Source organism: Corvus moneduloides, chromosome 1 (assembly GCF_009650955.1).
Source record: "Corvus moneduloides isolate bCorMon1 chromosome 1, bCorMon1.pri, whole genome shotgun sequence".
Classification (NCBI taxonomy): Eukaryota; Metazoa; Chordata; class Aves; order Passeriformes; family Corvidae; genus Corvus; species Corvus moneduloides.
The window spans coordinates 88866317-88881827 of NC_045476.1; the positions used below are offsets into that span (position 1 = coordinate 88866317).

The 15511-nt window shown below is 38.2% G+C and overlaps 1 protein-coding gene across 1 annotated transcript in view; it reads left to right on the forward strand.

Annotated features, from left to right (window-relative positions):
* Window positions 1-15511, forward strand: part of LOC116442772 (catenin delta-2-like) — a 307484-nt gene that overhangs the window by 129759 nt on the left and 162214 nt on the right. Inside the window, 1 exon segment of the mRNA XM_032106243.1 lies at window positions 5625-5757. Within this exon segment, the coding sequence (XP_031962134.1) occupies window positions 5625-5757 (133 nt within the window).

A 15511-nucleotide genomic window follows, 5' to 3' on the forward strand; every position in this document is an offset into this window, starting at 1 on the left:
TGTGTTTGATCCTGAGCTACATATAGTTTGTTTTCTTTTAGTACTACCAGAAAACCGTTTTCACAGCTCTCCTTTCAGAAATAAGGGAAAAGGGATTTTCAGACTTTATTTATTGAATTAAGGGAGGAAGTAAACAGAAGGGTCTATGTAGGCATAAATTCAGCAGAAAGTCTTTTAGACTGGCATTAGCAATTCCACAATGTATATGAGGTAAAAATTGAGGAAATATGCTTAGCTCAGATTGAATCGCCTTTGCCTTTGAGCACCACTTCATACACGAAAACCTTCCCTTCACCAGTTTAGGACTGTTTCACATGCGTATTAAGACAGCCAGGAACACACAGATGGGTTTGGTTTTAACAGTCTTGTAATAAAAAAATGTGCATTCTCTTTCTTTGATAAATGCTTGGTGGTAGTTCAGTCTTTGTCAAGCATATGGTTCTTTATAGCGGGCGTCTTCACAGCACTGCCTTTGGGGAATGCTGCAGAGACAGGAATAGCTCTGGGTGTCAGTGCTTGCCTGTGCCAACTGCCTGATCAGATGTGAATGTTCTGCTCTAATAATGTAAATCAGAAATAAGAACCCAAGCTCTCGTGAGATTCAGTGTGACCAATGGCTGGAGAGTAGACAGAGCCATCACACCTGCTTCTCCGATGCTTTGTAGAAGCAATCAGTATCCTTAGTTACCAGCTGGAGACCTGTGTTTTAAAAACTCATTTAGTAGCCTTTTTAAAATCAGTGTAGATATATATGTAACAGGATTTTTAGTTTTGCTTTTCTGTGTGCCATCAGCATTTTCAGTAGCTGAAAAAGAAAATTCTGGCATAATTAAAGCAAATATTCAGGTGCAGTACATCCTCTGTGTTCAGCAGCACCTCTCAGTGAACCCACAGAGCCAATGCACTCAGTTACAATCTCTTTTAAGTCTGCATCTCTTTTACTTGCTGACACATGTGTGTGATATGATAGCAGGAGGAGGACCTGTTTTCAGTGCCTTACTTGCAGTACCCAAGTCAGCCTGGATTTCTAGGTGCTACTGCTTCTGTGCCAGAGTTGTTGTGTCTCATATACAGCTCCTTGTTGATTCTCTTCAGTTGTTCATAATAAAACATAGCCTTTTGTGATAACTCCAGGCATATATATTGCCAGTTTACTTATATCTTAATGTTCACCTTCGGATCCTCTTCCACTCCTGGAGCAGTACTCTGCTGTAAACCATGGAACATCTGCCTTAGTCACCACTTCAAGCTAAAACCTTCTGCAGGATTCAAAATGAGATCAATCCTACAATCCTAGAGCACAGTTTCCTCAAAGAAAGAAGGTGGAACACCTTGGTGTGTTCCAGTCAGTCTCCTCAGATGAGGATGCTGCCTAGAAAAAAATGCACTTTTACAACGTGCCAAAATATTGGAAGTTCATGGCAAATGCTGCTTTCCAGACAAACTGTGAAGCTGGGATTCTCTTGTGGAAAAACTCACACTGCCACCAGAAGCCTTTAGCTGACCTAAAGGGATAAGTGTTCTTGTTCCAAGGAAATCATAGTCAAGTGGCAGATTAGTGAAAGATCTTGCATGTACAGCTACTACCTTCCTCTTCATTTTTGGATCAACCACATGGATATTTTGTTAACATTCTCAAAATGCCACGCACCTCCTCAGATTTACTCCAGCCTTCTGGCTTGTTTCACCATCTGTGTGGGTTGTCTCAGATTTTGTAAACATGGAGATGTTTTAATAAGGGACACAGGCTTAGCTAGTGTGTGTTTAGGATGTTCACTATGATTTTGAATTTTGCTTAATTCTACTTCATAATTTTACCGAGGATTAGATCCCCATATGTTGCGAGTTTTTCTAATTTGCGTGTGGTACAATATCAGATGTTTCACAGAAATCAAGGTAGATTGGATTTTCATTATCCTTCTACTTCCCTTTAATCTGACACTTAACTCTGTCAAATACCAACCCTACTGCTTCTTGTTGGAAGGCAGTAAAGATCAGTTAATTCCAGCTCTCTTCTACTACTCATTTTCTCTTACTTTTTGTTTGGCTCTCTATTTTAATACATATTTTTGTCATTTAGGTATGTATGCTTGGAGGCATGGCCTGGATGTTCCCCCATATCTATGCAAAATGCTCCAGATACATTTTGTGCCTTTGTCTTTAAGGAATACTAGTCCTCCTTCCTTCTCCAGGTGTCTGGCAGATGACTTCGTTAAGTAACCTTTCTAACTTTTCATAATTAAGCTGAATTAAAAAAAAAAAATTAAATTTTTAATTGTTAATAGAGCTGAAAACTTGCTGTTCTTACAAAAAATCCTCTTTCTCATTCTCACTTTTTTTCCACCTATAAAAGACTTATATAAAACAAATGAAAAATTTAAACCCCTAGAAACTAGTCTTTCTTGCCCTGAAGGCTGCTAAAATTATCACAATTATTCAAGCAGCCCTAACTGTTGACAGAAGTTTTTGTTTGTTTTATATAGCTACTGTATTTCATTTAGAAACTACTGAAAATACAATCAGCTTCGAGACCATCTGCTTAAAATGACAGTGCATACTAGGGCTAAATTTTTAAACTTTTTTTCCTGCTTTCTTCATTATCTCTCCAAAAACTGGTTACATAACAAACTCAGTATTCATTGCTAAGGGTTTCTTTTCTGAATTGATTTTCTACTTACATCCAGTGTGCACACATCCATTTGCAACAAGTATTCATAGCTCACTCGTATGCTGATTCTTTTGGGAGATCAGCGGGTAAAAGTAGGGAGAGCCTTGTTTTCATACTTAAGTACCATGTAAAGACTGCAGGTTCCTCAGAACAATTAACGGTTCCTTTGGTGAAGGGACCTTTTTCCTTTTGCCCCCTCATTGCCTGTTCTGTTCTGGATTCCAGGACATGAGGAAGAAGAACCTGAGCTGGTAGGTAGAGCCTGTAATGTACTACTGCACATAATGGGCCTTTTATTCAGGTGTTTTTTGGTGGGTTTGCTTTGTGATTGGATTAAGTAATACACATGTTGAGAAGGAGGAAATTTCCTTTTGGAGAGAATTTGTTGGTAAAAGTTCCCACACTTTGACATGTAGTTATTTGCTGTAAACGAACTCATTTCAAATGTTCCCTTGTTCTCTTGTCATACAAGTTTTCTTCTCTCATATTTTGTATCCTCTCCAAAATACCAACACCTGCACCTGGTATCTAGGATTGAAAATGAGAATAAATTGGAAGTGAAGGTAGGATAATTAATTTGTCCTCGGTAAGGTTATTGGATTTTGCCTTCATTTCTTATATTTATTTAAACAAAAAAAACGGGAAGATGTCTTTGGTTTGTTTAGAGCCATTTTTATGGAATGCAGATCTAATAGGTTTGAAGAATCTGTTAGGAAGTGTTAACCTTGTTAATTGGAAGAAAGCAAGTACAAGAGGAAGCTAACCTGTCAGAACACGTGCTTCTATTACCTCTGGCAATTTAAACATGAAAAAAAAGTGTGCTTCACCAGTGAATCCCTTCCTTTTCCCCTGTTAACAGAGTCATGGTAAACTGGAAATGTGATGTTTGCAATCGTCGGCTGCTGAAGTTTCTAGCCTTTCCTGATACCTTTTACAAGGTTCTCTGACTTTTCAAGATATTAAACGTTAAAATCTTTTTGAACCTATGCAGATGTCTCTTGTAGAGGCTTCCAACAGTTTATGTCATCTAAAAATTCATTGGAATAGTCCATATGTGATTTATTACTACATCTTTATGATTTCTTTATATTAAATATTTAATGTGAATTCTAATATTCATGAGTTAACTTGGGTTTTGTGGGAAGAGAAGTGACCAGTGAAATTCTGGGTGTATTTTTTACATCTCGTATTCATATTCTGAATCTCCATAAAGATACACCTGTAATGACAACTCTCAGTCTGAGAAATGTCACATATGAGAAGAGAACAGACAATCCCTCTGTTCTGTAGCAATTCATTATTATTGTAAGATGAGTCTTCCTTCCCTGAAATGTCGTGGAAGAACTGTTGTAGTTAAAGTGTGCTTAGGACAGATTGCAGAGATGCTGTGAATTCCCCTAGTGATGTATACTTGGCCTCAGCACAGAAAAATCCCTATAATTTAGGAAGGAGTCTGATGATCAGGATTATTTTTTCCAAATATTATAGCTGGGCTCTGCAACAGATCTACCGGGGTTTTTTTTTTTGGATGAGGTCCCAGGTGATGATGGCAACTGCAACAGAGTACTCTTTTACAAGTTTCCTCTTTTTCCTAATTTCCCTCTGTTAGCTTAAATGTGTGCCACTAGACGGAAGATGGTCAAAATATTTATATGGCACAAAAAATAAGCTCTTGGGAAAAAGGCAGGTGATATCTAAGTGTATCACACAGAGTGGTTGCATGTATCTCTGGATTTTGGGACACAAAGTCCAAAGCCATTTCCATGAATGATTTTACCGTTAAACACAGAGTGGAAAAATTCACCCAAAGTGACAGATTGATTTTAAGTTCAGGTCTGGAAGCTGCAGAATACCTGCTGGGACTTGTTCAACTTGGATTCAGTTCTTTTATGTGATGCTAATGATATTTTGTGTTTTGTAGGATTAAAGTGCAAAGACTGAGTGCTCAAGTAGGGCCAAAAATGTGTAAGAGTTTTACATTGACTGTATCTGTACTAGTTTGAAAACAAGCCAGTGGGAGGCACCAAGTCAGAATAACAATTTAATAACGAAATTTTAAAAAATAAAGGCAGAAAACACTGGTTTAAACTGACAGAGTCAGGATACAACCTGACACCCTGTTAGTCAGGATGATGGTGGCAGTCCAATAAAATGGTGGCTGCAGTCCTCCTGAAGTGGTGGATGTGGTTCTGTTGAAGCAGTGATCCTGCAGAAAGGGTCTGCTCTTCTTCAGAAGGTCCAGTGGTAGCTGTGTAGCTCCTGTCCTGTGGGAATCCAATGGAAAGGGTGTCTGTGGTGTTCAGAGTCCCAGCTTATATCCAGGATGGGATGCTTGGTTCCTCCCTCTGGGTGGAGCATCTCACAACGGGATGATGAGTCATGAGGCCAAGTGTTGATTAGGCTCATTAACAGAAGATAGTCCAGAGGGAGGAGGCAAGGAAACACTGGCCCACCTGGTTTCAACAGCTCATGAGGATGAGAATATGCTGCAACCCAGGACAGCATCTGAAAAACAAAACCAAACAAAAGACAAAATTGATCATTGCTTTCTACATAAGATAGTGATTGGTATTACACAGAGATAGCAATAAGTAAAAAGGACTTTTTTACAAATTAGCATTTCATAGCAATCCATTTGTGATTATATGAGCATGTATTTTCTTGCTTCTCTTATATTAAGATTTCATATAGCCTTTTTATTTAGGGAAGTTTATCAGTTAGAGAGGTAATTCCACAGTTACTTTTTCTAGTTATACTTTGTCGAATTCTTTCTCCAGAGGAGTACAGTTTAAAATAAAAAATAGCTTCACCTTTGATTTTAATGTTTGCTTTGATAGTAATGGGGAAAAAAAGATTTTGTTAGACATTTCTGTCTTCTTTGTTGACCTAACTGTTGCCACATTTATCCACTAATAGCAAAATTTTTGATGAATCTGTTGTATTTGCTTTCACACAGAGAGTTTGGATGGCGGGATCCAGAGCTTCCAGAAGTTATACAGATGTTACAGCATCAATTTCCCTCAGTACAGTCGAATGCTGCAGCCTACTTACAACACCTCTGTTTCGGAGACAATAAAATAAAAGCAGAGGTAAGATTTATAAACCCTTTCTTCAGCAGTGTTGCTGCCTGCTGTTTATCATCAACAATTATTTATGTGTGCTTTAAAAAGACTTACAAGAGACATCATGGATAGATGCTTGGACCCATTTTACTAAAGCTTTCACTGAAGTCATTTGTTACTGTTAGAAAATGTAAAAAATGCATAAAACATGCATGTTGTAACTAATTGTTTTGTTTTCTTTGGAATGTTTTGATTGATTGCATACCATTTAAACACTGTATCATAGTTGTTCAGTAATCAGCTAGTGGTGTGGTCTTGATCTCACTGAAACATATGGGCATTTCCTTAGGGTTCTCTAAGAGGCATCTAGACACTAAATATAAACACAGAATATGAAAATTAAGCAAAAAGGTTCTAAATCAAAGCATCCTTTAATACATAATTGTGTAAATAGCTTTAATTTCACTGGGTTTGCAGCTTGAATGGTGCTCATTGGTCTATGATCTTGGAATTCAGTGCAGATTGTATCTAAAATATGATTCAGACATCAATATAGAGCTTGTTCTGTACCTGTAGCTGACAGGTAGTTCTTGCTTGTTTGTTCCCTGTGGTTAATGGGACCAGTGCAGCTTTTGGCAGGAAGGCAGCTCTAAGGGATCTGACAAACACATAGTAGTCAATTAAAATTGAATGAGTGAAGCTGTTACCAGCCCCAGCTGCTTTCCCTGGCCCTCTCTGAGACACTGCTAATCAGGGACATGTGGTGTGCACATAAATCTGTGCCTTACTGGCACCTTTTAGTCTGGCATGTAAAGGTAAACTGAGATCAAGAGCTGCTATTGCTTATCTGTCAGAACTGTGCAGTGACGCTGGCTTGGTAGTGCTTCATCTTCCTCACCCTCAGCACAAACCACTCAGTGGATCTATCCCACTATAGAGCTTTCACTTCCAGGCTTTCTCATGCTGAGGAAATTCCTTAGTGAGTAAGCATGTATTCTGCTGGCATTGGCAGAACTGCCCTGGTTGCATACATCACCTCAAACATCTTAGAATTAGTAATAAAAAATACTTACATTAATGTTAAAGTGAGAAATGTTTGTGCACTGGAGAAGAGAACTGTGGTACAGGTATCACTGAAAATTTTAACTGCACACTCTCTCTGTACTCGACTCTTATCATTAATCAGAAATTAGTTTTTCAGTAAAAGATTTGATTCATCTCTGAGAAAGGCTAAATTTAACTAAATTATTAGAGCAATTTACTCATTGCACAGTCTCTGCTGCCTCCTGTTAAGCATAGATTGAGAGCCCTCAAGTAGCTGTCATTTGAGGGAAGCAGACGGTTTAATTTCTGTTGCTAACCGTTTAGGAAAAAAGGTGTCCGATCACTGTTAATCTCACCCATCCCAGCAGGACATCAGCCTTTGTAAGCTTCAGGCTCATGAGCTGGAAGGGTGAAGGTAAGTAAATAAACCAGTAGAGTACTAGGTAGTGTTCTGAGCTGCTTCTGTGAGAAAGGATAGCAGATAAAACAAGGATTCCCCCACTTCATTTGTTATTATTCAGGACTTTCATACTGCTCACTATGTAATACATAAAATGCCATGGAAACAAACCAAAATACCTTTCTTAAAGCAGTTCATCTGAGAACATGTTTTCAAACTTCTGGAACTTTGGATTTTTGTAAGATGACAAAATAATGGGATGTATTGTGTGCTTTTCAAATGCTTTTTGGAGCTATTCAGACTAAAGCACCCAACATTATCAAACTATTTTACCTCTATCTGTATCTATCTATGTACCAACCAAAATTATTTAATGATAAGTCCTGTTGTGTTTAGATCATGACTCAGCAGAGCACTTGAAACAGTTTCTGTGTTTGTTTGTTGGTATCAGGGTCTACCCAAATGGCTCAGTAGTGTGCCTAGGGCCTGCTTGAACTTCCACTGAATCACAGTTTCTCGAGTAACCTTTTGTGGGAGAGTTCAAAATCCTTTTGATAAGGGGGTATCACAGCAGTTACCCCCGATTCTTCCTAGGTTTATACCCAGCCAGAGGAACCTGAGTGGTCCTGTTAAACCTGCCTGGGACAACTTCCTTGATAACTGTTAAGGATGTTTCTGAATTATGAGTTGAACTAACACCAAAATAACAGAAACTGGTATAAAAATTCTCTTTTCTGCGAAGTATTTGCATTGTAGTTTTGTGTTGTGGCCAGTTCTCCTCTGTCTGAGAATGACCACATTTAATATTTAATTTCTTCTTCATGGATAGCAGCATTCCAGTCCTGCTGCATGTGGTTGCAGGGAACCCTGCCAGCTCTGACACAAGGAAAAAAGCACCAGGATACATCATATTTTCCTTGCAATTTCTTATTGAGATTACAGTGCAAAAAAACCCGCAAAAAATTCTTTTGAAGCAGAGAAAACTGCTCTTTGACAAAATACCTAGCTTTAATATAGCAAAGGTCTTGGGCTAAAGAGAAGAAACTGTCTTGGTGGTCTTTCAAATCCTAGAGGAAAGACAAACACAGATACGTGTAAGTAAAGAATGCTGCTGCTATTTTTGTGCCTGACAGGCACTGAGGAAAAAGCAAATTGAATTCACTAAATAATTTGTTAAGTGTTAATCTTTAATGTACACTTGAACATGCATGCACAGAAAGAATAATATTTTGCAACAGTTTAGTTTATTTACCTGGTTGTATTGAATTTCAAATGTAATGCAGTTGTTAAAGTTTTAGCTCTGGAGTAATCTGACAGGAGACAAAAGTTCTCTTGCCTTTACCACTATTGAGCATTGAATTGTCACACTGCAATTAATGGCTATTTCATCCAGAGTTTCTGGAAATAACTGTTTTGAAATAAATTTTTTATTCTTCTTTTAAGCGTGATTTATACTGTGTCACCTGCACAGAAAGATGATTAATTATCTGTCCTCTGAACCTGACCATTCTTTCAGTCTTCCAGTTTTGTTTTTGTGTAGTGGCAGACTTGTCCTACTCTCATAAATTTGTGGGATATGTATAAAATTTCTCCTCATGTATTTGGTAGGACAAAGACCTACCTTATATTCCTTTTGTTGAACACTGTCACCTAAACTTTAGGCAGAAATAAAAATTAGCAACTGTGACTATATACATTTCTGAGATTCCTAGTATCTTTTATAGTTTCACCATTCTGTTTTTATATTCTAAAATATTCTGATTTCTGTGGCTGAAGTGAGGAACACTACCCCTTGCTTCCTCTGAACCCCTCCCCACCGCAAGGAAAGGAAGTGGAAATGCTCTCCAGATAACAACTGAGAAAAAGATAGTCAAAAATGTTTGATGCATGGCCAGGGAAACTAGAGCTGTTTTTCCCTTCATGACCATATTCTTTATGGTTGTTGTTATTTCTAAAGCACGCTGATCACAGGTGTGCTTATGAATTTGGTGATGTGACTGGAAATGCACCTTTATTGCTGCATCAGCGTAAATGTCCTGCTCAGTCTCACGTAGCAATGAGGTCTGCAAATCCCCTTCTCTATCTTAAAGTACTTGCAAACGAAGTTGGTAACTGTTTATGTGAAGATGTCCCAGGCTGGATGCTAAGGTGTCAGAAGTAATTTACTTTTCCACAAAAAAACCCAACTTCTGGAGTGAATTAGGTTTTAGATTACTGGAAGAATTTGTATTTTTCCCCTTCCAGCCCTGAACACAGCAGAACAGCAATAGGAAAATGCAGTAAACACTGGCCATTGATAAAGATGGTGATGTTATTTCTTGCAGGTGCTGCCACTTCTATGCTGCTCAAAACCATTCAGTGCCAGTCTTTATTTCAAAGTACGATTGTAACTGCTGCTCTAATCTGAAAGTTTTTCACTAATGCTGCTGCTGAGTCTCTTTAAGTCTTGCCGACTGCAAGGCAGGTGCTATACATGCTCTCAGTAGTGCTTCTCATTCTCTACCTTTATTCCCTGTGCTGGGTGCTTATGTGGTACAGCAGACATTAGAATGGAGTTGAAGAAATTGGATTATTTTTGCTAATGTTTGATAGTTAGATTTTTCATCTCTTTTAGAATAGTGACCAGTCATCACTGAAGGTCTCACATGTGTAGAAGGGGACATAGGGAGGCAGAAGTCTAAAGATTGTAAACATTACAGGCACCCCATTACAGTTAGGCATAATAATGCCAAAATTCAGAATCTCAGAATACTTCAGTAATTCCTGATATAAACTGTTTTTTCACTGGTGACAGTGAAGAATGTAACTAAAAGGCAAAAGGGAAGGAGGGAAAAAGTTTTGATCAGATATTTGAAAAGCTGATCAGGCAGAAGAGCATAAGAAGACCCTTTCAGATGGTATTTTCTCCTCAGGAGAGGCCTCTTATACCAACAATGGCGAGATTGTGAACGGAGCCAGAGTAGCTGCTCCTGGATGCCAAGAAGGAACAGACAGGGGATATAAGAAAAGAGAAGCATTTTAGAATACTCAGCAGAGAACATTTCTTTAAAAGAGCACATTCTATTAAACACAGGATTCATTCTTCCACAGCATTTTTTTCTTCCTATAATGACATTTTCCTCCTTTGTATGAGGTCACCATATAAAGGGATTGAATTGTGCAGTTTCACACGCCAACACCGTTTTGCTGTCATGGAAAATGGCAGCCTGCCATCAGCTGCAAAGGTGTAACAGGTCACTCAGGGGTTTTGGCACCAATGATTCCCTTCCTCAAGCTAGAAAATTAATTTTTGCCAACAAAGTTACAACACTTGAGATTCTCCTCTCAGGAAAATAATTCAAAGATGCCAAATAAAAGAACTGCAACTGCTGAACTGTCCTGCCTGAAGCCTTTCCTTGCATCCTTCATAAATATTGCTGAATTGGGCAGTGTCCTCTTTATCTTGAAGAGCATTTCCATAGACTCCCTTCAGAAGAAAAGTATCAGTCCAGACACTATTACATGGAGTTCTAAAAACTGAGTGACTGCACGCTGAAAGGATCTATTTTCCAACTTGCTGAAGCCCTTCATTCACATTTGTTTTGTCATTAAACTAAAGGTGTTTCTACATCTTCTTCTGTGAGTTCTTTAGAGAGTGCCAGCACCCTTTCAACACAGTACCCTGCTTGTTCACATAAACTCCATTAGCCTCTTGTTTATCTTCTTTGTAATATACATAGTTGCAGTGTTGTAGTAACTTCGATGTCATCCACTGCGCTGCTAGATTCCTGATGGTCAAGGATACATACATGCCTGTTTTTAGCATGGTTTTCTCCCAGGGAATACTTGCACTTAGTATGGGGTGATGGAGAAACAGTCCATAATGTTGCCTTTTGACTGACAGACTGACTGACAGAAATCTTCATATTTGAAGGATCCAGAGGGGGGATTGGAAGTGCTTACATAATCTTCAGAGGGTATCTTGATTTGATTTCTACAGTGGTCTGCAAAATTCCCCTCTGTTTCCATAAGGATAGACAGAGAAAGCAGAGTATCTTACCATGCTGAGGGCTTGGGGAAGAGAGTTGGAATGCTGGAATGCATTCCTTCCCAGCAGGTCCAGTTCTGGGCCCCTCACTGCAAGAGGGACACTGAGGTGCTGGGGCATGTCCAGAGAAGGGCAACGGAGCTGGTGAAGGGGCTGGTCGTGTAGATGTGACACTTAGGGGACATAGCTCAGTGATGGACTTGGCAGTGCTGGGTTAATGGTCAGACTCAATGATCTTAGATGTCTTTCCTAACCCAAATGACTTTGTGTTGTTTTTTTCCCTATGTGTTTGAAGAAGGATTATAGTTCTTGATTCAGATTTCCCATACATAACCCTGCTTTTCTCCTTTTACCTCTAAAATCACTTCTGTTAAAGGCTAGAATTTAGCTTGTACACTGATGATACTGTCAGTTTTCCATTAAAGACATTATGAGAACTCCTTTAATCTCTGCATGCAAGAAGATATAGACATAATATTTCATTTAAATGAAAGAAGTATCTCACAGGTGATACCAAAAAGTAATGTAGTAATTTCAGACAGACTCTATAGCATTTGTTGAGAGTGCATTTTAGTGCAGACAACACCTGCATACCTTTGGAGAAATTATACTTCCCTGTTTGGTTATAAACATTTTGATGGTACTTTGATAACCATGATTTTCATATGTTAAAATAACTCTATGTGTAAATTTTTACAATTTGAGAACTACTTCCCTCAATGGCTTCACAAGAAATTTCCTATTGTAATGATGACTTTTTGTATGAAAAGGTTCTTGCCTGTACCTGATTCCTAAAACGAACACTAAGATGTTCATGCTTTTGCTCACCTATGTTTAGATTACTGCAGTACAGTTTGGGTCTGTGCCCCCATCACCCTGGGCAGCTGTACTCACACCTGCAGTTAGATGTCAAGCAGACCATTTTTAATACACTTTCTGTGTAGTTTTTTGAGTAGAAATTATGCAAACGAAGTAAAGCAGCACCCAGTGGCATACTCAGAAACAGTCTTTATGTAAGAATTTTCTTTTTTTATTTTCTAAAGCCTCACTGACAAAGATTTTACAAGACTTCCCTTTCAAGTTCTTACTGATCTCTAGTTTGTTTTCTAAGAAATCAATCAACAGATGGTGTATTGTTTTGCAATAAAGGTTGGGAGTTTTTATTGATGGGTTATTTACTGTCAAATATTCAAAGACAAAATGCTGTTTGTTTTGGTTTTTTATACCTTGCACTCAAAGTATTTTTGGAAATGCTTTGATTTGTCTTTTGTAAATTGTCATAGTTTGCATTGTTGAAATAGTTTCTGCAGCAAGGCTTTCCACTCTTAGCATTTTGTTATTCAGCCATATGATTTTACACTGAAAGCAAGTGAGATGTAACTTCCACACAGAACCATCAACAACACCAGGGAGTCTCACTCTTCATGGTAAGACAAGGAGGACAAGGCATACAAATAGAGATATGGCTACTTCTTATCCCACTACATTCAAGGTGTTTGTTCTTTAGCATGCAGAATGCCATTTTTCGTTCCACCTCAAAATTTATTGGTATTTTAATGTTACTTTTCCAAAGAGCTTTTGAACTAGTCATACTTAAAGAATGAATTTCAACCAACAGAGGCTACACTGTTACAGTATTTCTGGTGTACTGCATGCACCTTACATGAGAAGTAACTTCAAAGTGTAAAATAACTGACCTGAAATTACTAAATGACACTTGGTCAGCTGGGGGTTGATAATTACAAAACCAAACTGTGACAAGAATTACAAAACCAAACTGTGACAAGAAAGCCATTGTTGTGGCTTTCTCTAGCATACCTATGACTCAAAAACACTCCTATCATTCTGTGACACAAAAAAAATCACATATTTATGTTTCATTATCATCAGACAGAGAAGAGAAAGGGGTAAATATGTGAGGGTGTCACAAATGATGAACATGTTAAGTAAAAGCTCTACACATGAATGTACTTGAAATAAAAAAGGTTTATACTGAAAGCACTTGACTAAGTTTCAAGCCCATGGCCCGTTTTTAGCCCTGCATGTCGATGGGCACTCCTGTAAATGGGGATGTTAATTTTATTCTTCTTTGATTATTTACTTTTATTCTTCTTAAGGGTGATAAGTTGGCAACAACCTGTCAATATCAACTCCTGTGTGGCTTCAGGTTGAAAACATTTGTGAGGGCTGTTCCTCTGTCGTGGTTTGACCCCAACCATCAGCTAAACCCCACGCAGCCACTCGCTCAGTTCCCCACAGTGGGATGGAAGAGAAAAACGGGTAAAAGTGAAAAAACTCAAGAGGTGACATAAAGACAGTTTAATAAGGAGAGCAAAAGCCACACACGCAAGGAAAGCAAACCAAGGAATTAATTCACCACAGCAAAACAAGGAATTTCCTATTCTACCACTTTGTGTGGGCACACAGTTTGCCAGGCATTGTGCATCCTGTGGCATTCCTGCACTAATTTGAAGTGGGATATAGGGGCTGAAGGTATCTTTTCTCGTGTCCTGTTAGAAGATTTCTAAAACACCTGGGATGGCTGAAAGTTGAATCCTCTTTCTGTTTGAAATAGAAATGATGCCCTTGTTTTCTCCTGTGATCAAAATTCCATCACTTGGATACACTAGCTATGGCTTGTCCCACCTTCTTTCCACACAATTTTTTTTTTTAAAGCAACCCTTGTTTTCTACGATTGCTGCTTGGTTTTGATTTCCCTTTTTTTTTTGATCCCGTCTTCTGACCTGTGTAACCACTCGTGATCACTCTGCTCCCTTCCATTTTATTCATTCCAGCAGTCAGCAGCTTGAGTTCTCTTTCTCCTTTAAGGCAGGCAGATATAAATGGTTTGTTTCTCCTGACTAAAGCAATGATATCTCTACTTCAAGCTCTTCTCTACTGATAGGTGTACAAGAGAGTTTCTATGACAGCATTTCAGTAACTACAGTGCCAGTTTGAAATGTCTCATATGTCTGCTCTGGATGGCCCTTTATGCCATGTCCATGATACTCTCTCTTCTTTCAGTTTGAATTGTGTGAGTCAAAGAAGCACTAATTCATTGCATATAGTACAGGCCTGTGGCTGAACATTTTTCCTCTGTAACATTAACTAAAACAGGTGAAGCAGAAATGTCTACATTGGTCTCGACACAATAGACTATGTTAACACTGTTAAGACCACCTAAATCTGAGTGGTCTTAATTAGAATGCTAATAAAAACCCTGTTTCATTCACTTCATGTAAAATACTGTAATTATGTTTCTCAGTCTAGAGACCAACACTGTGTTACTAAATAATATTTATGAAAGTATATCACTCTATTTTTTTCTTGCTAATATGTTGTCCTTACTTTGCTAATAAATTCCAGAAAAATGGATAAACTGGTAGGTTTTTTCAGTTTTTCATAGGAAAAAAGCATAAAAGTGTACCTTCTATCTGATAATTAAATCTTATACTGACAGTCTTGCTTTCAAAAGCATTTCTGAATGCGTTTCTATGTTTAGTTTTGCCATCTTACTTCTATAATACTGTTTTATGATATTTATCTCTTCTGATGAGAGGGTGCATCTCTGTTTTGTGCACAGTCTTTACATTGATTGAGTATTAATGAGTGTCACTGAGTGCTGTGCTATGTCCCCATAATATGTGCTTTCTGTAGCACAGAAGTGGCATTTTACACTCCTGGATCCCTGTGGGATCACTTAACCATGGCTATTCTTGATTTCATCATCAAGATACTGTGCCCAAATTATTATAATGATTTACTGTGTACCTGGCATATATTTCACTTAAGATTAGGAAAATGTTCCAGTTGTTCAATAAAGGAATTAATGACAAGCCCCACAGAAGTAACATTTGCTTATAAGGGGGAAAGGAAGATTTAGGATGTTAAGTTGGGATGTTAACTGAAGATTGCACACCAAATCAGTGGCAGATTGCTGGGGCCAGTTCTTGTCTTCTAATCCTCTGCTCTGCTAAGGATCTTGAATGCTTTGGGTTTATGGCATCCACATTTCAAAATCATTTCTCTTGGAAAAAAGCCTCAGTCCTGTAAAGTGTCATGATTTTAAAAAGAGGTAGCCAAGAGTGTGTTATTTCATAAATGTAGTGCAACATCTAGTTGTGGTTGGGCTTTTTTGAGTTAATGCTAGATAAGCAAAAATTAGACTTTTTTTTTGCCTTCCTGTTTTCAGTTGTTCTGTAACATACTGCTTTCTCTTCTTGAAAAGAGGCTGAATCAAACAAATTTACAAGCTAACTTAAAGCATTGATTTACAAAATCATGGGCTTAATATTGAGAATGTGTACTGG